The 18,908-nt window shown below is 45.7% G+C and overlaps 1 protein-coding gene across 12 annotated transcripts in view; it reads right to left on the bottom strand.

Moving 5' to 3' along the window:
- The window catches only part of DLG1 (discs large MAGUK scaffold protein 1), a 223,123-nt gene that overhangs the window by 21,897 nt on the left and 182,318 nt on the right, over positions 1-18,908 (bottom strand). For all 12 annotated transcript variants that reach the window (XM_020964824.2, XM_078147262.1, XM_020964830.2 and 9 more), the window contains 5 exons: positions 13,617-13,773; positions 7,619-7,721; positions 3,909-4,023; positions 2,456-2,632; positions 317-386 (listed from right to left, as the gene is read on the bottom strand). In XM_020964824.2, the coding sequence (XP_020820483.1) occupies positions 317-386; positions 2,456-2,632; positions 3,909-4,023; positions 7,619-7,721; positions 13,617-13,773 (622 nt within the window). The remainder of the gene's footprint in view (positions 1-316; positions 387-2,455; positions 2,633-3,908; positions 4,024-7,618; positions 7,722-13,616; positions 13,774-18,908) is intronic.

Here is an 18,908-nt window from a genome sequence, read left to right on the forward strand (position 1 = left end):
CTAATGATAATGATAACTAGATGCCAAAGAATTCTGGTCCGAGTGACTGTCACCAGATGGCAGCTTGAGACAGGATGGCATCTGTCTCACTCAGAAAAAAGACCTTTTACTGAAAGGATGCTGCGAAGAATATTTTCAGTCAACATAATTTTGGGGAAGCCATACTTGTTTCTAAAAGACAGAAGACAATCATGAGCCTTTTGACAAAAACATCACCCTTAATTTAACAATCCAGCTCGACCAAAATAGCATCAAGTAATTATTGTCCAAATTTATTGTCACTGAAATTTTCAAAATATCAAGATTTCACACTTACCCCTTTATCTCCTCTTGTTTTAGAATTGAATTTCACTGTTTTTAACCGGGCTCGTTCTTTCTTCTCAACTCTGCAAAAAAGCACCCCAAAATGACTCCATTTCCCACCTATCTGACAGCGCCATGTTTAAGATCGATCACCAGATCAGATACTCCAACAGAGCGGTATTTTTCTAACAATGTACTTCCAAACAGTAACAACAACATTGGAACCTTCAAGCAAAATAACTTAAATTATTGAAAAGTGTTGTTCTTTTCTTTAATAAGTCCGTGGTGCTTTAAGAAGCTCCTCAAACAAAACCATCCAAAAATGATTTCAAAATCCAGTATAATTTACACATATAGTCAGTCCATCTCAAGTACCTTATCTGGGTGGCCTTGGGGTCATACTAAGAGTCTACAGTCTACACCATCTTACAGAAAGCATGGAACAGACAGAGCCAAGATGGCAGAGAAAAGGCAGGGACTTGTCTGAGCTCTCCCCAAAACCCCTCCAAACACCTTTAAAGAATGCCCTAAAACAAATTCCAGAGTGGCAGAACCCACAAAAAGAAGGGATGAAATAATTTTCCAGCCAAATACAACTTAGAAGGTTGGCAGGAAAGGTCTGATGCATTGAAGTAAAAGTGGAATGTGGTTTAATGCAGGCCATGCCCATGCAGACCTGGCTCCAGAGCAGACCAGGCCCCAGCAAACCAGGAGCATGCCCTGGGAGCCACTGAATTGGTAATGGCTGCTTCCAGAGCACAGATGATCAGGGTGTCAAACATCTGGTCACGAGATTACAAGGGTCTGTTTACTAGCACTGAGGCCGGACTCTGCTGCTCTGCCCATACTAGATCCAGGTCGCAGTCCTGGGTGGCAGTCCCAGGGTGAGGAGGAGCACTAGCACACCAGAGCGTGTAGCCACAGGGAAGCGGGTACCCTCCTCACAGCTCCAGGGCTTTCTTGATATTTATATATAGCATCCCTTCATATTCAACTCACACCTTGAGCGAAACTGAGTATAATCCATGAAGGGAAAAATGGATATTCAATGAGACAGAGGAATTTCAAGCATTCTTGGTGAACAGACCAGAGCTGTATAGAAAATTTGATTTTTAAACACAAAATTCAAGAGAAGCATAAAAAGGTAAACAGGAAAGGGCAATCATAAAGGATTTAATAAGGTTAAACTGTTTACATTCCTACATGGGAAGAGGATACTTGTAACTCATAAGATCTTTCTCATTATTAGGACAGATAGGGAGAGAATATATAGGCAAAGAAGAGAAGGAGAAGGAAGGCCCGAGTGGCTCACAGCCTGGGTGTTCTTAGTGACCTGGGGGCTGAGAAGGTTCAGGACAGCTGCTGCAGTCAGAGTCAGCAGCCGCTGCACGGGGCTGTGCCAGGACTGGGGCTGGACCATGCTTCTCTCTCACCAAGAGATACTTCTAGGGACCTGTAAGTTTTCAGTTCTTCCAAGATGGTATGATCTAAGGAGAGGTGTTTATTCCTCTCCTGGCCTGTGCTCTGGTCTGTGAGTGACCACAAGCCCTCTCTTCTGCCCTGGAACTGGGCCTTCTCTCCACCATGCACTCTCTCCAGCAGCCATTGTGATCCCAGAACACGGCAGGCATTTAAATGTCTACTGACTGACTGATTCAGAATCCGTATCAATGAAGGGAATACCCATTATCAATGAGAGCATGTTTGCAATGATTACTGAACTATGCAGATGATACCAATAAACGAAGGTATGTGGATACATACATGCGTGTGTGTGAGTGCACATGTGTGTGCCTAAGCTCCTGGAGGGCAGGGCTGCAACCAGGCCTTCACTTACCTTGGCTAACTGCTCCAAGCTACAGCTTAAGAGGGGTCCGTGTGCTAAGTCTCATCCCAGGTGAGGGAGCTCTGCACTCTTCCCTCGCGCCCCCTGACTCTGTCTGCTGTGACATTCAAAGCCCTCCCTGCTGTAGGTGCTGCCAAAATCTTCCACAAGACCACTTACTGCCATGTCACATACAGAGATACATTTGCTACTTAGGAAATCACCAATTCAAAGGGAAAATGAAAGTTGGGATAAAGATCTTCATCTGCTCACGGCGCCAGACTTTAAAATATGGATATAGCCAAGACTCAACAGAAGAAAGATTACCTTCGTTTACTGGGAATCACACCGACTTCGTCACTCTCCCCATCTGGCGTCACTTGCCTGGCTTGCCACCATTCATCATCAGAAGCGTTGATAACATGAAGGATATCTCCAAATTTGAAATTCAATCCTTGACTCGGAAGGCCACTGTCTTTAGTCTTGTCATAATCAAAAAGGGCTCTAAGATTTAGAAGAACAAGTCCATGTTGAGTCAAGCAGGAAGAGCAGCTGACACCCGGAAGTCACGTCAATGCTGTCCCTAACACAGAAGTGCTAGAGGAATTTTAAAATGCTTGTGTATCAAAAAGTGTGGCAGCCAACACCCCACGGACTGCCACACTGTTTCCTCTAGCGTCTGGTCTCTAGCTCTGTGGCCTTTACTATGTGTCTAAGGACAGACTCTCACTTTTCAGAATTCTGTAATGATTGATGTTATCTTTCTCTTCTCACCCTTGGGGAATGTAAATCACTACAGAATGACAGACAGACATCGGGGCAGACACACAGAAAGACAGAGAGCTACATGCACACAGGCATTTACATGCAGATACAGTAATAAATAGGTCTCCTTTCTTTGCTAACACTTTTGGGCACTATGAATTTATTCCTCCCTCCCCCGGGGAATCTGAGTTAGCAATTCCCAAGTCAAATCCCAAAAGAAAAACCAGAAGCACGTCTATAAGGTCCCCAGTACCTCACTGGAGAGGATAAACCGAGGTCATTTTCCTAACACTTGGATTGTCCCAATGGCTTGGGTGTGTCCCCTGTGCCAAACAGCACCGCTGGCATCACCCACCTGGCCACCCAAGGGCAGGTTTGCTCACCTTTCTTCTCTGGCCAATAAATCCTGCCCCATGAGGCCCATTCCAATCCCCCAGCTCCAAAAACACACCTTGCCAGACCCCAGAAGAGCTCACTAGATACTGGGAGGTGGCACTGCCTCCCTCTGACATTCAACCTCTGGAGGGCAGGCACTGGCTCACTCTTGTCTTGTCTGCACACGGGACTCCCCGAATCAATGCCAACAGGCTCCAGAGGCTCTGCACAGCCTGGAGAGCAGCTGAGGACCCCCAACAGAAGCCCCTCTGCTGAGCATTTAAAGCCCAGGCTCACCCAGGACTCCTCCCCACCTGGCTGGGGCAGGAACAGAGCATGTTCTAAGTCATCACTGACTTCCCCCTGAGAAGTTTCCGGTCCACAGCCATCAGGCCACTGACTGAGTACAACAACTGGCCAGCTGTTTACAGTCACGAGGCACAACCGACATGGGGCTATTTAACCACAAATCATCTCAGGAAGTCAACAAGAGGACCACCTGTTCTGCATTCAGATGCCTTCATTTCTCTAGAATCCTTGCCCTCAAAAAGTTATGACACCAGCGAGTGCGGCAAGGCAAAGAACAGGTCACTTGACATAGGCCTCCTGCAAACGTGAGCAGGAGCAACTGGATACTTGCCTGACGTAGAGGGATCGCTTCTGGCTGGTTCTGAGGGAACCTGATCCCGAGCTGATGCTGCTATTCATCATTTGCTCCCGTAAGTCATGGATCTTTGCTTCAAAACGACTATACTCTGTTGTTAGGGAAGAAAAAAAAAGATGTTTTCTAACGGTAACTTTCTAAGAGTTAAACAAATGTAAAATGCCTATCCGTCATGTCAATGGCCAAGTACTGGGTACTTGGAAACTCCAAAGGAAAAAAATTCTAAAATGCTTACACTGCCTGAAGATCCTTTCAAATCTCAACTATTACCCCAAGGCTGTTTTTTAACCACTTACTACGTGCACACTCTGACTCTGCTGAACACAGTGCTATTCTTGAGCTCTGTGACCCAACCAAACTAGCTCTCCTACACACCCGGAGCCCTCCATCTCCTGCCTCCTGGCCTTGGCCCTGGCTGTCTCCCATGTCTGGAACACTGCTCCTCCTCCTCTCTAGCCCTGGCTTCCTTCACACCCCCGCTAACAACCCATCTCGGTGGTGGTGGGGGGGGGCAGACTCGTGGCCAGGAGCATAGCCCCAGGTTAAAATCTAACTGGGAAGTATTCACCAAAATAAACAAACCTTCAACACAGAGAAGGTGAATTTTTGGTTTCCTGTCTTGGTTTGAGTCTGACACCACTTTCTACAGAAAGCCTTCCTCCTGCTCATGCTTTCCAGTCTCTCCCTGGCTCTATGCAGCCTGACTCCTGCCATTAGACTGTGAGATCCTTGAGAGAAGGGGTGTATCCTCAGTGCTTCACACAGTGCCTGGCACGTCACAGGCATGAAATAAACATGTACTGACTTGCACATACAGACAGCTCTCCCTTTATGCAACTGGGCCATTCCTCAAACCTCTACATAAAACAATTTTTACATCATGTGAATTTGCCCGCGGACATGGGGACTGAGGGAGGCAAGTCATTTGCCCGTGAACACGTGGGGGGCTGGGGACAGAGAAGCAAGAGCAGCAGCAGGAGGAATACACAGGGCGGAGCCATCTTTGTGGGGGCCGCGGACAGACATGTGGACAGAAGGAAGCCAGGACATGGGTCGCGGGAGCCAGACACACGAGTGGGCAGAGCAGAGGTCTTCTCTCGTGGTGCTGGAGTCTCAAGTCAAGCCCCAGACCTGTCAGCCTCTTCTGATTCCACTTAGAGAGTTGCTGCTTTTTTGTGTGTGTGGGGAAGAGGGGGTTTGGGGGTGCCACCAAGTGCAGAGCCAAGGGGCAGAAATGAGAGAGAGAACACTATACTGCACAGTCAAGTCAACACAGGTGTTTTTTGGAATGCGGATTTCTTTTAGAATTCCTTCACCTAAAGCAAGAACTGTCTTCAGAAGGCACTTAAAAAATGCTTGTTCCCTTCCCCCTTTCCCCCCATCAGTAGCAGCAGCCCTTGGGTGTCTGTGACAAACAGCTAGAGAAGGTTTTTTTTTCCCTCCCCCAGGCTTTTGTCCAGACCGTCACATGTGGGTGGGTAAACTGCTTTCTCTGGGGACTCTCCTAGCAGATGCCCCTAAAGGGCCAGAAGCTGTTTACATTCCTATCCCTGCGGTCTTCAGAGGTGGGGCCAGGTGCTGGCTAACTATCCAGAAGGGCCTCATGGACAAGAAAAGCAAAAACTCACTGCTCTGCAGACAAGTCTGGGGCAAGCTTCCATGAGTACTGGGTGTACTCATCACTAGTGCTATTTCTGAAGAACCCTAGTTTGCTAGGAGGTCTGTGGTCACTCAGATAAAGGAAGCAAGGGCAGGCAAGGCCCCCCACACTACAAACAACAGGTGAAGGGCAGCAGGTTTTGGATGGTCCAATAAAGTCAATCCCCCCAGGGAGGAGGGCTGCCAGGAGGACTCTGATGTCTCTGCCTTTTGGGTGATCACATTTGGCAGCATCCCTAACAGGATCTGGGGGCTTATTCCAGCATGTTTTCAGTTTTTCCAATCCTCTTCTTTTTTCGTCTCTTTAGGATTTTGGAGGTTACGTCCACGACACCTTATTAGCTGGAAATACCACTGCAAGTTCCAAGGTTTTCTTTCTTTTTTGGCTCTGGCTCCTGATTTATCTATAATTGATTAAAACACATCTGAGAAATACATACAGTAAGAGGAAACTCCAAAGGCTAAAAGAGTTTCACTCCATATTGCCTACAGAAGACACATAGGCCTATCTAGGACAATTTTGGATTTTTCTGGTGGTCAGGCCTGCTGTCTAGATTAAAACATCAATGAGGACCATGCTCACACATAAATAGATAGCACAGAAAGCAACAAAGACATGGTTCTGAGAGTTACAGGCTCTTACAAGACAGGAAAAGGGATCTTTGTCCTGGACGTTTTTACTTCAAAAAGGGCATTTTTGGCAAAAATGTGCTTTTACTACTAGCTGCTACTCTAATGATTAAAAGGTTTATCCACAATTGATGTGGGAAATTCTGAGAATATGGCTCTCTCACTTTTCAGCCAGACCAGCATTTAAGAAGCAGAGATGTCACTATATTTTTGCTATTGTTCAGTCGCTCATGACCCCATGGATCACAGTGCACAGAGCCCTTCTATCCTCCACTGCCTCCAGAAGTCTGTCCAAGGTCATGTTCATTGTTTCCATGACACCATCTCTCCATCTCATTCTCTGCTGTCCCCTTCTGCTTTTGCCTTCAATCGATCCCAACGTCAGGGTCTTTTCCAGTGAATTCCATATTCTCATAAAGTGGCCAAAATATTTAAATACTGGTTTTGTTTGTCCAGCAACTTTAAATTTTTATATGATCAAAACAATCCATTTAATCCTCTCTATCCCTTGTTTGGTCAAAAACATTTCCTCCAACCATAGATCTGAAAGTTTGTCTAATTTGCTTATGATGTCTCTTTTTATATCTATGTCATGGACCAATGGGCAGTTTATCATAGCATGGCTAGGGTTGCTGTAGGAGACATTAATCTATAATCAGTTTCTGCCAGAACGCTTTGGAGACTTCCTAGAAGGTTTGGTCAAACAGTGAGTCCTGACTGCAGTAACGGAGGTCTTCAGGTTTGCTGGATGCCAGGCTATGTCTTCCACGCGCTTTGGTTCTACTGGCTGAGCTGGCTGTTCCTGACCAGCACAAACTGTTCTGATGGTTACTGTGTGGTGGGAGAACTGGAGATCCGAGGCCCCTCTTTTCCTATTCTCCAAATTAATTCCCTTGACCTTTTTCTTCTTTCTCCAGATAAACTGCCATTTTTTCTAGCTCCATAAAATAATCCTCTGATGGTATGAATGACGGTTACTGACATTTTCACTATATTGGCTCGACCTACTTACTGCTTTAGTTATTTAGGTTTGTCTTTATTTCTGAAGAGTGTTTTATGGTTGTATTAAATTTATTCCTATATGTATGCTGGCACGGAGATGCCTGAGTATTTTATACATTCTGTTGTTGTCTGGAATGGAATTGCTCTTTCCAGTTCTTCCTACTGCATTTTGTTGGAATTGTACGGAAATGCTGATGATGTCTATGGATAGAGTGCACGTTCTGCAACTCTGCTCCATTTATTGATTTTTTCCACTAATTTTTATTTGTCTCTTTAGGGTTCTCTAAATAAATCATCATACCTACAAAAAGCGATCATTTTGTTTCCACTTTGCCTATTCTTATTTCATGGAAAAATGGAATTAATTCCACGTGGAGAAGGCGCAGCTTTTTTACCTTCAGGTCGATACTGGGCCACAATTGTGACAGCCTGGCCAGCGTTTTTCAGAGCTGCTGCCGCCTGTTCGTGCGTGGCCGCTCTGAGATCAACACTATTTACCTGGAAATCAAACAAGAGACGTCATCTTGAGAGACAAGAATGATGACCATTGGAAATCAGAACAAGATGTGCTTTTAACACAGACAAGTCATGAAAATTTGTTTCAATCATTTTATCCATTGAAAACATTTCCTAACTTGAAAGTAAGCAACAATGTATCGTTACTCCAAACCACCACTCATTCCATCTGAGATCACGATTCAGCATGAGTCTCTAAATTACTACCTCTTATACTGTTCCTCCTCACCTCACCCATATCCTCCAGCTTTTCATGAAAGTTGGTCATCTTCTTCAGAAAAAATAGGAAAACAACTGCCCCAAATCCTCTTAAGTTAGCACACCAGTTATTCACTTATCCAAACAGTAAGTTATCTTTAGCCTCTCATCACTTCTCTATCTCTCAGATTCCTTCTTCTTCTTCCCAGCTCCCAACTAGGAGGCACGCCTTTCCAGGAAGTTCAAGGGTCACAAACAACTGCCTTTCCTCTAGCAAGGATTAGCTTGGTCAACAGGGCTAACGTCACCATAGGGTGTGTTGGATTTCAAAGCCTCTGACCAAGTCTCTCATACACCCTTGCACAAGATGGAAGACACCCACAGTGTGTGTGTGGAGGCGGGAGAGAGAGGGCCCAGGGATCTGGCTCTGGCTTTGCCTTCTTTGTTTTGATCAGGAATTGGGACCAAACTCCCACATGCAGATCTGCCAGGCTGGCTGGACACCAGGTTTGGAGCAAGGGTGGGTAACCTGTGGCCTTAAGGCCACACGTGGACCTCCAGGTCCTCAAGTGTGGCCCTTTGACTGAACACAAACTTCACAGAACAAATCCCTTTAATAAAACTCCAAACTTTCGAGGGAAAACTAAGCTAATGTAGTAGATGAGAATCGGGATCTAAAAAGACAGGCTAGAATGATGGGACCAAAGGAATAAGAGAAGCAGGGCATCCATTCAGTAACCACTCTCAGAAAACAGATCCATCAATCGGCAAGCATTTATTAAGTGCCAGTTGTGTGCCAGGCACTGAAGATACAAAGACAGTGAATGGTTTGATGCTTGGCACCCAAGTCCAAGACTTCACATTTATCCCTAATGAATTCCATCTTCCTAGATTCAGCTCAGGGCAGCTAGGTTGCACATGCTAGAATGAGAGAACTGTGTGACAGAATGCAAGGCCTAGAGTCACGGGAGGACCTGAGTTTAAATCGAGCCTCAGACACTAACTGTGTGAGGTAAGTCACTAAACTTCTATATGCCTCAGTTTCCTCATCTGTAAAATGAGCTGGAGAGAGAAATGACAATTCACTCTTTGCCAAGAAAACTAAATGGGGTCGCACAGAGTCAGACACAACTAAAACAACCACCCAACAACAAAACACCAAGACTCACCTCAAGGCCGGCTTTCGTTTTCGGACCCTGGCTCTCTATTCCACGGTGCTTGTTCTCCCTCCCAGTCTGGGGTCACCTGCATGTCAGCTCTACCTTTATCCAAGTCCCATTAAAACTGTGAAACAGCAGAATCCGAGCCTCCCCTGAAGCATAACGCCTAGCGTGTGTCTGGTCGCCTCGCTAGTTCTGCCTCCGTCGGATTGGCTCAGCATCTAATGCCCCTGGCCTCATCTCTTTTCATTTCTTTTGTCATCTAGTCAACAAGGGGAAATCCCGGCTCCTCATCAACGCTTCCAGCCCTTCTTTTTGCTGCTACCGCTCAGCCACATCTCCTGCTCCAGAGTTCTTTCTCCCCAAATTTAACAGCTGATCGAGATCTGGGTGGTGACACACTGCTGACCCTCTTTCCACCCAAACTCCTGCTCAAATCTTTCAGTTCCTCCATTTTCTCTCATTTACACCCACAAGTGTTCTGCTTCCACAATCAAAAACTCTGAACTTTCCTAGCTATTCCCTGCTATCTCTTCATCATGACGGCCAATCCTTCCGTCTCTCAGCGCTCTCCCGGGCTGCTGGCCCTGCTCTGATTTCACACCACTTAGCACAGGGCATGGTACAGAGCAGGCACTTACATGCATGCTTGTTGACTGGCTGACTTGCTGCAGAGTTCACATCTGGTTTTCCAAGAGCTTACAAAAGACTTTCCCCGAGCCCACCCTCCTTCTTTGGTCTGGACTTGTGGTTTTCTCATCAGTACAGGGAATTCCTGTCATGGAAAGCTCCCCCACCAATGCTGATCTACAGTAATTCCTCTCATATCTAACTCACAGTCTTCGAGCTTGCCTGGGGTGCTTCCCCATCACGGCTATGGAAGGGGCAGGACTCGGCATCGGAACCGGTCCATTCATCTGCGTAGCCCTTCCTTCTCAAGACTTCCTGGCTCATCCATGTCCATGTCCCACCTCCCTTTTTTCCCCACTCTCTAAAGACCTTCTCTTACAATCTTATCTGTTCCCATGGGTCAATTTCCAACCCTGCAGATGATTTCAAGGTGTATCTCTCTGGTCCTCCCTCTAAGCACCAGTCCTACAACACCAATGGCCTAGTGGATATCTCCAACTAGACGTTCCACGTGCATCTCCAACTCAACATGTCTAAACCAGAACTCATCTTCTTTCCTTCCAGACCTAGTCTTCTTTTAAAATCTTAATGTCTATGTCAAAGGTACCACCATTCTTAGTCTCCTAGGTTTCTAACTTCAGCTGTATCCCAAACCCCTCCTTCTCACTTCATTCTCTACACTAGTGGTGTCAAATGTAAACCGAAGTGGGGCCACAAAGCCATACAGAAGGATCCCTGTCAATGCACACAGATTTAGAAAAATGTAGAGTAGTACTACCTATATGCTTTGCATTTTTATTTATTCAATTACGTTTAGTCGGGCGAATGTATTTGATGCCAAATGGCCTGTCTTGCTAACATTTCTCCTCTTCTATCCCCCTTCTCTTCCCAACTGAGCCAACACTCCAGTTCAGGCCCTTGTCACTTTTGCCCTGGACTGTGGCAATGACCTCCTAAATGTTCTCTGTGCATCTTCAATCAACCCTCCATGTAACTATCTGAGCGGTATTATTAGTCAAGCCTAGTTTGGACTACATCACTGCTGTGTGCCAAAAACTCTGGCACCTCTCTATATTATATCTCTGGGATAAGATCCAAACATAAATGGCCAAGTCCTCTGGAGTCTTTTAAAGGTAATCATGCAGTCCTGACTCAGTAACTCTTTCTAAGTTGTAATGGCACATCATGGAGTCAGGTAGTCAAAAAGCATTTATTTAAGCATGCTTAGCACACCATAATAAGGGCTAAAACACTGTTCCTGTCCTCAAGGAGCTCCCATTCAAAGAAGAAATCTAAACGTAAATAACTACGCACTAACAAACCACATAGAGGAGGGAAGGAAATCTCAGAGGAAAGCGGGGTGGTGGGGATCTTGAAGGAAACAGAGACCCCATGAGACAGACATCTAGAGAGAGCATTCCAGGTAGGGAGGTCACCCAGTGAAAAGGCATCAGACCAGAAGGTGGAGTAGTGTATGCATGCAACAGCAAACAGGCTGGTTCAGTGGGACCAAAAAGTCTGTGGAGGCAAGTAAAGTGTGAAAGACTAGAAAGACAGGAAAAGACCAAGCTGGGAAGGGCTTTAGGGGCCAAACAGAAGGACTTCTATCTGACCCTGGAAGAAAAAGCCTCTGGAGCCACAAGTGTGGCCAGTCCTGAGTTTTAGGAAAATTCACCAACTCCTGAACGGAGGACAGCTTGGGGTAGGGAGAGATCTGAGGAAAGGAGCCCAGTGAGAATGCAAGCGTCTGGATAAGAAGTGAGGAGGGCTTACACCAACGTGGCGGCTGGATGAGCAGAAAAAATGGCATGTATGCGAAAGACACTGCAGAGATGGCTGGGGGGCGAAATCAAGCCAAGAGTCAATAATGATCCCAAGCCTGTGAGCCCTAGTGACTTGGAGGATGGGAGTGCCCCCAATAGCAACAGCAAAGTTAGGAAGAGGGGACAGTTTGGGGATAAGAAATCCCATATTGGATACGCTGAGTTTGAGATGACTATAGGATGTCTCAGAAGCAGCCTGAGACGATGTGGGACCGGAAACCCGAGAGAGAGGTCATGGGTGGATATCTAGCTCTGTGAATAGTCTGTATAGACACGATAACTGAACCCACAGGAGGTGATGAGGTCCCTGAATCAAGAAAGCATATAAAGAATACTATTATTACACAGGAAGAAGAGCAGAGGGTCAAGGACAGAGGCTAGAGGGACTCCCACGGTGAGGGGGCATGACACAGATGAATTTATCCACCCTAGGAGACTGAAAAGTGGTGTTCAGACAGGGAGCAGAAGACTCAGGAAAATGAAATGTCACAAAAACTTTGCGAGAAAGCACAAGAGATGGTGAACAACAGGGCTGGAGAGAGGCCTGAGAAAGCATCACTGGACTTGGCAATTAAAAGAGCACTAGCAACTTTGAATGATGAAGGTGGAAGCCAGAATGTAGAGAGTGAGAGGTGAAGGGAGTAAGACTTTTTTAAGGACAGAGAAGGAAGAAAAGAAACAAGTATTTATTAAGCAACTACTCAATATGCCAGACACCATGCCAAGCACTTTAAAAACATTAACTCATTTGATACTCATAACTACCACAGGAGGTAGGTGCTACTATTATTATTATATTATTATCCCTGTTTTACAATTAAGGAAATAGAGGCAAACAGATACTAAGTGACTCTGTGAAAGGCACACAGCTACTGAATGTCTAAAAGACCGATCTGAACTCAGGTCTTCCTGTCTCCTGACTCATCGCTCAACCACTACAAAACCCAGCTCTCTAAGAGTCATGGGCACGAATGACAGCAATAGAGGAGAAAGCGAAGAGCAGACAGACAGCGTGGGGGACGGCGGCAGGACCGCCCTCGTCCAGCAGACGGCCCTGCTGCAGGTGTGATGGGGCAGAGAGGAGAGGGCAGAGGCAGAGGGGCACCCTCCATGCTGCTCCTCACCTGCCCTGTGTCCTCTGCCGCTTAACACACGTCCTGGGCTTCCTTCCCAGCTCCGTGTGGCGCTCGTAGGCTTCCTCCAACACATCAAGCTTGCAAAGTCAGACTGCCCAGTATCATGCTCTGTTTATTTTACTTATTTGCACACATGTTATCTCCCCTAACAGAATGTAAGCACCTTGGGGAAAGCAGTGCCTCATTTGTGCCTAGATCAGTGCCTCACACACATTCCTATATCTGCTGACTGAGGAACTGAGGAATCGAAGGCCAGCTCTTCATCCAAATGCCCTGACGCTTGGTCATGAAAACCAGAATGATCAGAGGGCACTTTCGGTGCCCGTGGGCCACCACCAGGATCCTTACTTCCTACCAAAATTGTCTTGTCTTTTCCCATGCTTACTTGCTTGCCCAGATTCACTGACCCTCTGAATCTCTCCTTTGCACATTCTGAACATGTGCACATAAAGTCAATTTCTACAAGTTGTCAAGCTGCTAAATATGGCCACATGGGGGGCCCCTCGGTGCACAGGGCACTGGGCCTGGAGCCACGAAGACTTAAGTTCGAATCCAGCCAATGCACATCCCAGCTGGGTGTCCCAGGACTTCACCTCTGCTCTTCTCAGTTTCTTCAACTGTAAAATGGGGACGGTAACGGCACTTACCTCTCAGGGTTGCGGTGAAGATCAAATGAGCTCATGTCTGTAAAATGCTCAGTGTCTGACCCCCGCCCCCTCCAACCCCCCCCAAAGCATCCTACATGAGTTATGAGTTTTAAAAACACAGTACCAAAATGACTAGAAACCATTCTTTCCAATGACCTGCTCAAGTAGGAAATTCTCCACGTTAAACTTTCACTCATGCCATCTCTGACCTCCTGTGTATCACTAAAAGTGCCGACTATCCTTAACAGCCAGAACTGAGAAAGTGATTTCAGGTCTGTCCTACCGATATGATGCGGTCCCCTTTGCGGAGCTCCCCACTCAGATCAGCAGGCCCTCCAGCAAGGATGAAGGAGATGAATATTCCTTCTCCATCTTCCCCTCCTACGATGTTGAAGCCAAGGCCTGTCGAGCCACGGTGAAGAACAACTTTCCTTGGTTCCCTAAAACAGAAGACAGCAGACAATTGAGACACACCTTAAAGTGAGTCGTAACTGCTCATTCTGCCAAGCAGAAATCTCTCTCAGTCAGCATTCCAACAACAACTGAGTATCTTATCTTCACAAATGATTACAGTAAGGGAATGCAGATTCTCAAAGTCTTTTCTGGATCATGATTTCAAAGATTAAAACATGTCTCATAGTAGCACTAAGTGGATCATACTGTACTGTGATTTTTAGAAAGTTTGACCCCTCTGCGTGAGCTTGGCAGCTCTCTACAAAAAGAATACTCGATCAGAGTCAACAATCCCATTCAAATCCTTCTGACGCCGGTTCATTTACCAACACAGGCATTTAATTTGTTACAAAAGTAGCTATTTTATTTGGCATGAGGAGCAAGAGGACATGGGGACAACCAGCATTTATTAAGTACACTACAAACATGATTTTATTTTCACTTGAATGTACCGGAAGTCCTCAGTTGTCATTTAAGCACCACCCCAAGTGTCTCTGGACACACATGTTGGCACAGCTCCTGTTCTCCTCCTGCAGAATATCAGCTCTATCAAGGGCAGGGGCTCTCTCTTTGTCTCCATCTCTTGTGCCAAGCACACAGCAGGTACATAAATAATACTTGTTGAGAGAATGAATCATGAGGGACAAAATAGAGAACTGATTGCATAAAACTTTTCAAGCATTTTTGCATGAACAAAACCAAAGCAGCTAGAATAAGAATGACCAACTGGCAAAAAAGAGTCCCATGCAAGATGCCCACGAAACTCAAGAAGACAGTTTTTGTCACTGTGTACTCAGCATCTACACAACGTCTGGTACACAGTAGCTGTTCTATACTTTTGTGGAACACATAAGAGAAAGGGAGAGAGAAATGAAACATCCCTGTTAAGGGAAAGGCTACTCACCCACAGAGAAAGCCCAAATCATACAGTTTTAAGGGATAACTGATCCCTACCTAAAGTGAGATCACACTAATTTATATTTGCCATTCTGGTTATCCTTGCTTTTCTGAAACAGAGATCTCACCAAGGCACTCAATTACAGGATTGATGACATTAGTAAAGTTCATTAAAATCTTTTAAAACCTTATAGAACATTTGCCGATCTGCAAAGTAATTCATTCACCATTTTGCTGCAAGAAGGCAGCCTGGATCACTAATGGATTTATAGTGTCTCTTCACAGTTTTTCTCCACGCACAAAGACTAGCTCAAAACAGTCTTCTACACTTCCGTGGTTCCTGGTCAGTTGTTTCAGTTGTGTTTGGCTCTTCACAGCCTCATGTGGGGTTTTTGGCAAAGATACTGGAGCGGTTTGCCATGTTCTTCTCCAGCTCATTTGACAGATGAGGAAACTGAGGCAAATAGGGTAAAGTGACTTGGCCAGGGTCACACAGGTAGTAAGTGTCTGATGCCCGATTTGAACTCAGGGAGATGAGTCTTCGTGACTCCAGATCCTCTGCTCTATCCACTGGACCATCTAGCTGCCCCATATTTCCATATTAACCATGTTACAAAAGAAAACAGACCAAAAAAAGAGAAGTAAAATAGGCTTCAATCTGCGTTCAGACTCCATCAGATCTTTCTCTAAAGGTGGACAGCATTTTTCATCTCAAATCCTTGGGAACCATCTTGGATCTTGCTAAGAACAGCTAAGTCGTTCATTTCAGTTCATCGATGTACAACGTTGCTGTTACTATGTATAATGTTCTCCTGTTCACTTTGCTTTGCATCAGTCCATGTAAGTCTTCTCAGTTTTTTTCTGAAACTATCCCCTAAGTCATTTCTTACAGCACAATAGTACTCCATCACAATCATATATCACAACTTGTTCAGACATCCCCTCAATGTCCATTTCTTTGCCACCACAAAAAGAGCTGCTATAAATATTTTTGTACAGATTGTTCCTTTTCCCTTTTCTTTGATCACTCTGGGAAGCAAACCTAGGAGAGTCACCTGAAAATTTCATAAGTGTGCTGCAAATGTTTTCTTCCAAGTAACTTAAAAATATGTGGGAGCCAAGTACAGGTGCCTGTGCAACTGCACTAGAGATCTTTTGAACTAGGTCTCACTGAAAAGTGGGGACAAGAGGTCAGAAAAGAAACTTGGTGCTGTGGAGGTCCCAGAAAACACAGGCATAAATGGAGAAATGCCTGCCCCTGAAGGGTTCCGAGCATGAACACCAAAGGGAGCAGTTATTGGGGAATTCAAGTGCAGAGCTCAGACTGGAAGGGCAAGGACCTGACGTCACCTAGATCAAACCACTTCAACACGCTGAAAGGCCACAGCCCTCGATTCTCTAAGAAAGCAGCCCTGGGGCCTCACAAGACCCTGACATTCCCTCTAGAACGGCACAGAACTGAGCTGTAACACAGAGTCCAATTCAGGATATAAGGCCAACAAACAAAAAAAGACACCAGGATAGAGCTGTCTTGGTGAGAAAGGGGGACCTAAGACATCGACCAGAAAAAAATGACTGCGAAACAAACGAGCAAATCCTCAAAGACAAACGGTTTGGCCACAAGGTCAACTCTCGAGTCAGTCTCCAAGGCTGGAAAACTCAGCGTGGGCACGGCTGGTCTACCACTAGCTTCTGCAGATCCACACGCTAAGAATGGCTTTCAAATTTTTCAAATACAATCAAACTAAATTTCCTGGTCCACCTGAAGGATGAAGGCGGGCAGGGAGTAAGCTCACTGGAACCCCAATTTCTTCTGAAAGGTAAAACACACACATAGATTTTAGGGCAGAAATACAACAGAACAGCAGAAATGGGGGAAGGAGAGAGGGGAAGGGAACAGCAAGAGGGAGGGCAGATTTAGGAATGAAACAGTCATAAGAAAAGCATATTCTAAACTCAGAGAGGGCATTGTGAAGAGGGATGTAAGGAAATTACAGGTAAGAGCCTATGGGCGTGCAGGAGAGTAGCACTGAAGCACAGGAGAGGTATCAAGCCCTGAACATCAGTGGGGAGCAGACTCCTATTCCACAACCTTCTTTGGGAGGAGAGAAAAAAAAACAGAACAGAAGAAGATGGAGGAAAATAACACATTAATAATCTTGAGTGTGAATGCTTGTGGGATAAGTTGATCCATTAAATGGAAGAAGATAACAACAGGACAGAGAACCCAACGTGTGCCGTTTACAAGAAAAACTAGTACTGATAACAATGATAACAATATAGTTAACAACTAGCATTTAGGTTTGCAAAGTGCTTTACATGTGTTAATTCATTTGACCTTCAAAATAATCCTAGGTGTTATTATTATCCTCATTTTAGAGATGAGGAAACTGAGGCACAGAGAGGTTTCAGTGACTTGCTATTGAGTCTCTGAAGCAGGATTCAAACTCAAGTCTTGCTGCCTCCAGGTCTCACACTCTATCCACTTTACCATGTAGCTACCTTAAAACAAACACTCTGCAGAGTCAAACTGAGGGCTGGAGTAAAGAGGATGACAAGCACTTCTTAACCAGGCACTGTGCTAAACGCTTGACAAATATGATCTCACTGGATCCTCGCAACAGCCCTGGGAGGTAGGTGCTATTATTATGCCCATTTTACAGATGAGGAAATAGAGGCAAATAGGGCTCAGGTGACTTGCCCAGGGTCACACTTCTAGTTAGTGTCTGAGGCCAAATGTGAACTCTGGTCTTTCTGACCCCAGGTCCAGAACTCTGGGCACTGCACCATTTCGTTTCAGCTGAAGCAGTCGGTCAGTAAGTAAACATTCAATAAGCACCTGTCAGGTGCCAGGCACTGGGCTAAGTGCCAGACATACAAAAGGAGGCAAAAGACAAGGGTCTGCCCCTCGGGGAGCTCCCAGTCTAACAGGGGAGATGACAATTAAACATGACACAAATTACAAACAAGCCACATACAGGATAAATGGGAAATAATGAGCAGAGAGAAGGCACTGGAATGAAGATGGGGTGGGATCTTAACTTCCAATTCATTCATTCATTTTTTTAGGCAATTGCCATTAAGGGACTTTCCCAGGGTCACACAGCTAGTAAGTGTCAAGTGTTTTGGTCTGAGGCTGGGTTTGACTCAGGTCCTCCTCTTAGTTCCAATTTAAAGGAAGCCAGTGAAGAGGAAGGAGACCATTCTGGGCCTGGGGGACGGCCAGAGAGAATGCCTGGAGCTGAGAGCTGGAGGGCCCTGTTTGAGGAATGGCCAGGAGGCTGGGATCAATGGAAAGACAGGAGGGGGCAGGTGATGAAGGACTGAAGGCCAAACTGAGCAGTGTGTGTTTGCTCCTGGAGGCAGCAGGGAGCCACTGAGGTTTACTGAGCAGGGGCTGACACAGTCAGGCCTGCACTTCAGGAAAGTCGTTCTGGTGGCTGAATGGAGGATGGACTGGAGTGGGGGGAGACCTGAGGCAGACAGACCCCCAGCAGCTACCACAACAATCCAAGGGTGAGTGAGGAGGGTCAGAGGAGAGAATGCAGCATATTTGAGAGAGGCTGCAGAGCTGAAATGGACAGGCTTTGTACCTGGAGGGTGAGAGAGTGAGGAGTCCAGGACGACTCCCATGTTGGGAGCCTGTGCCCTCTGTGGTTAGGGGGAAGGTAGGAGGAAGGAGGCTTCAGGGGGAAAGAGAACGAGTTCTGTTCAAGAAATAGTGAGTTTAAGATGTCTACAGGACATCCAATATGAGCTGTCTGAAAGACAGTGAGAGATGCAAGATTGGAGGTCAGCAGAAATCGGGGCAGGAAAGGTAGGGAGCTGATGAGATCTCCAAGTGAAGCAGTCAGCGAACTAGCATTTATTAAGTACTTATTACATACCAGGCACAAGGCTAAGCTCTGATTTTTTAAAAAAGGAGGGGGTACCCATCAATCTAAGGCAAGAGAAAAGCAAAAAAGTATCCTGACTGACTATACATTTTACAGAGACACACCACAGGCAATGAATTAATTCCAATATTTAACATGTATGCACCAAATGATATGGCACCTAAATACTGAAAGGAAAAGCTGAGTCACAGAAAGAAATGAAGACTAAAATTATAACTATAAGAAACTCAAGGTGCAGCTTTCAGACCCCCCCAAAATAAAACAAATATCTGAACTGAATCTTATGACATGACGTTGGTGAATATGGAATGACATTAGAAAGGCTTATA

Source organism: Phascolarctos cinereus, unplaced genomic scaffold, assembly GCF_003287225.1.
Source record: "Phascolarctos cinereus isolate Bilbo 61053 unplaced genomic scaffold, phaCin_HiC Scaffold_7;HRSCAF=346, whole genome shotgun sequence".
Lineage (NCBI taxonomy): Eukaryota > Metazoa > Chordata > Mammalia > Diprotodontia > Phascolarctidae > Phascolarctos > Phascolarctos cinereus.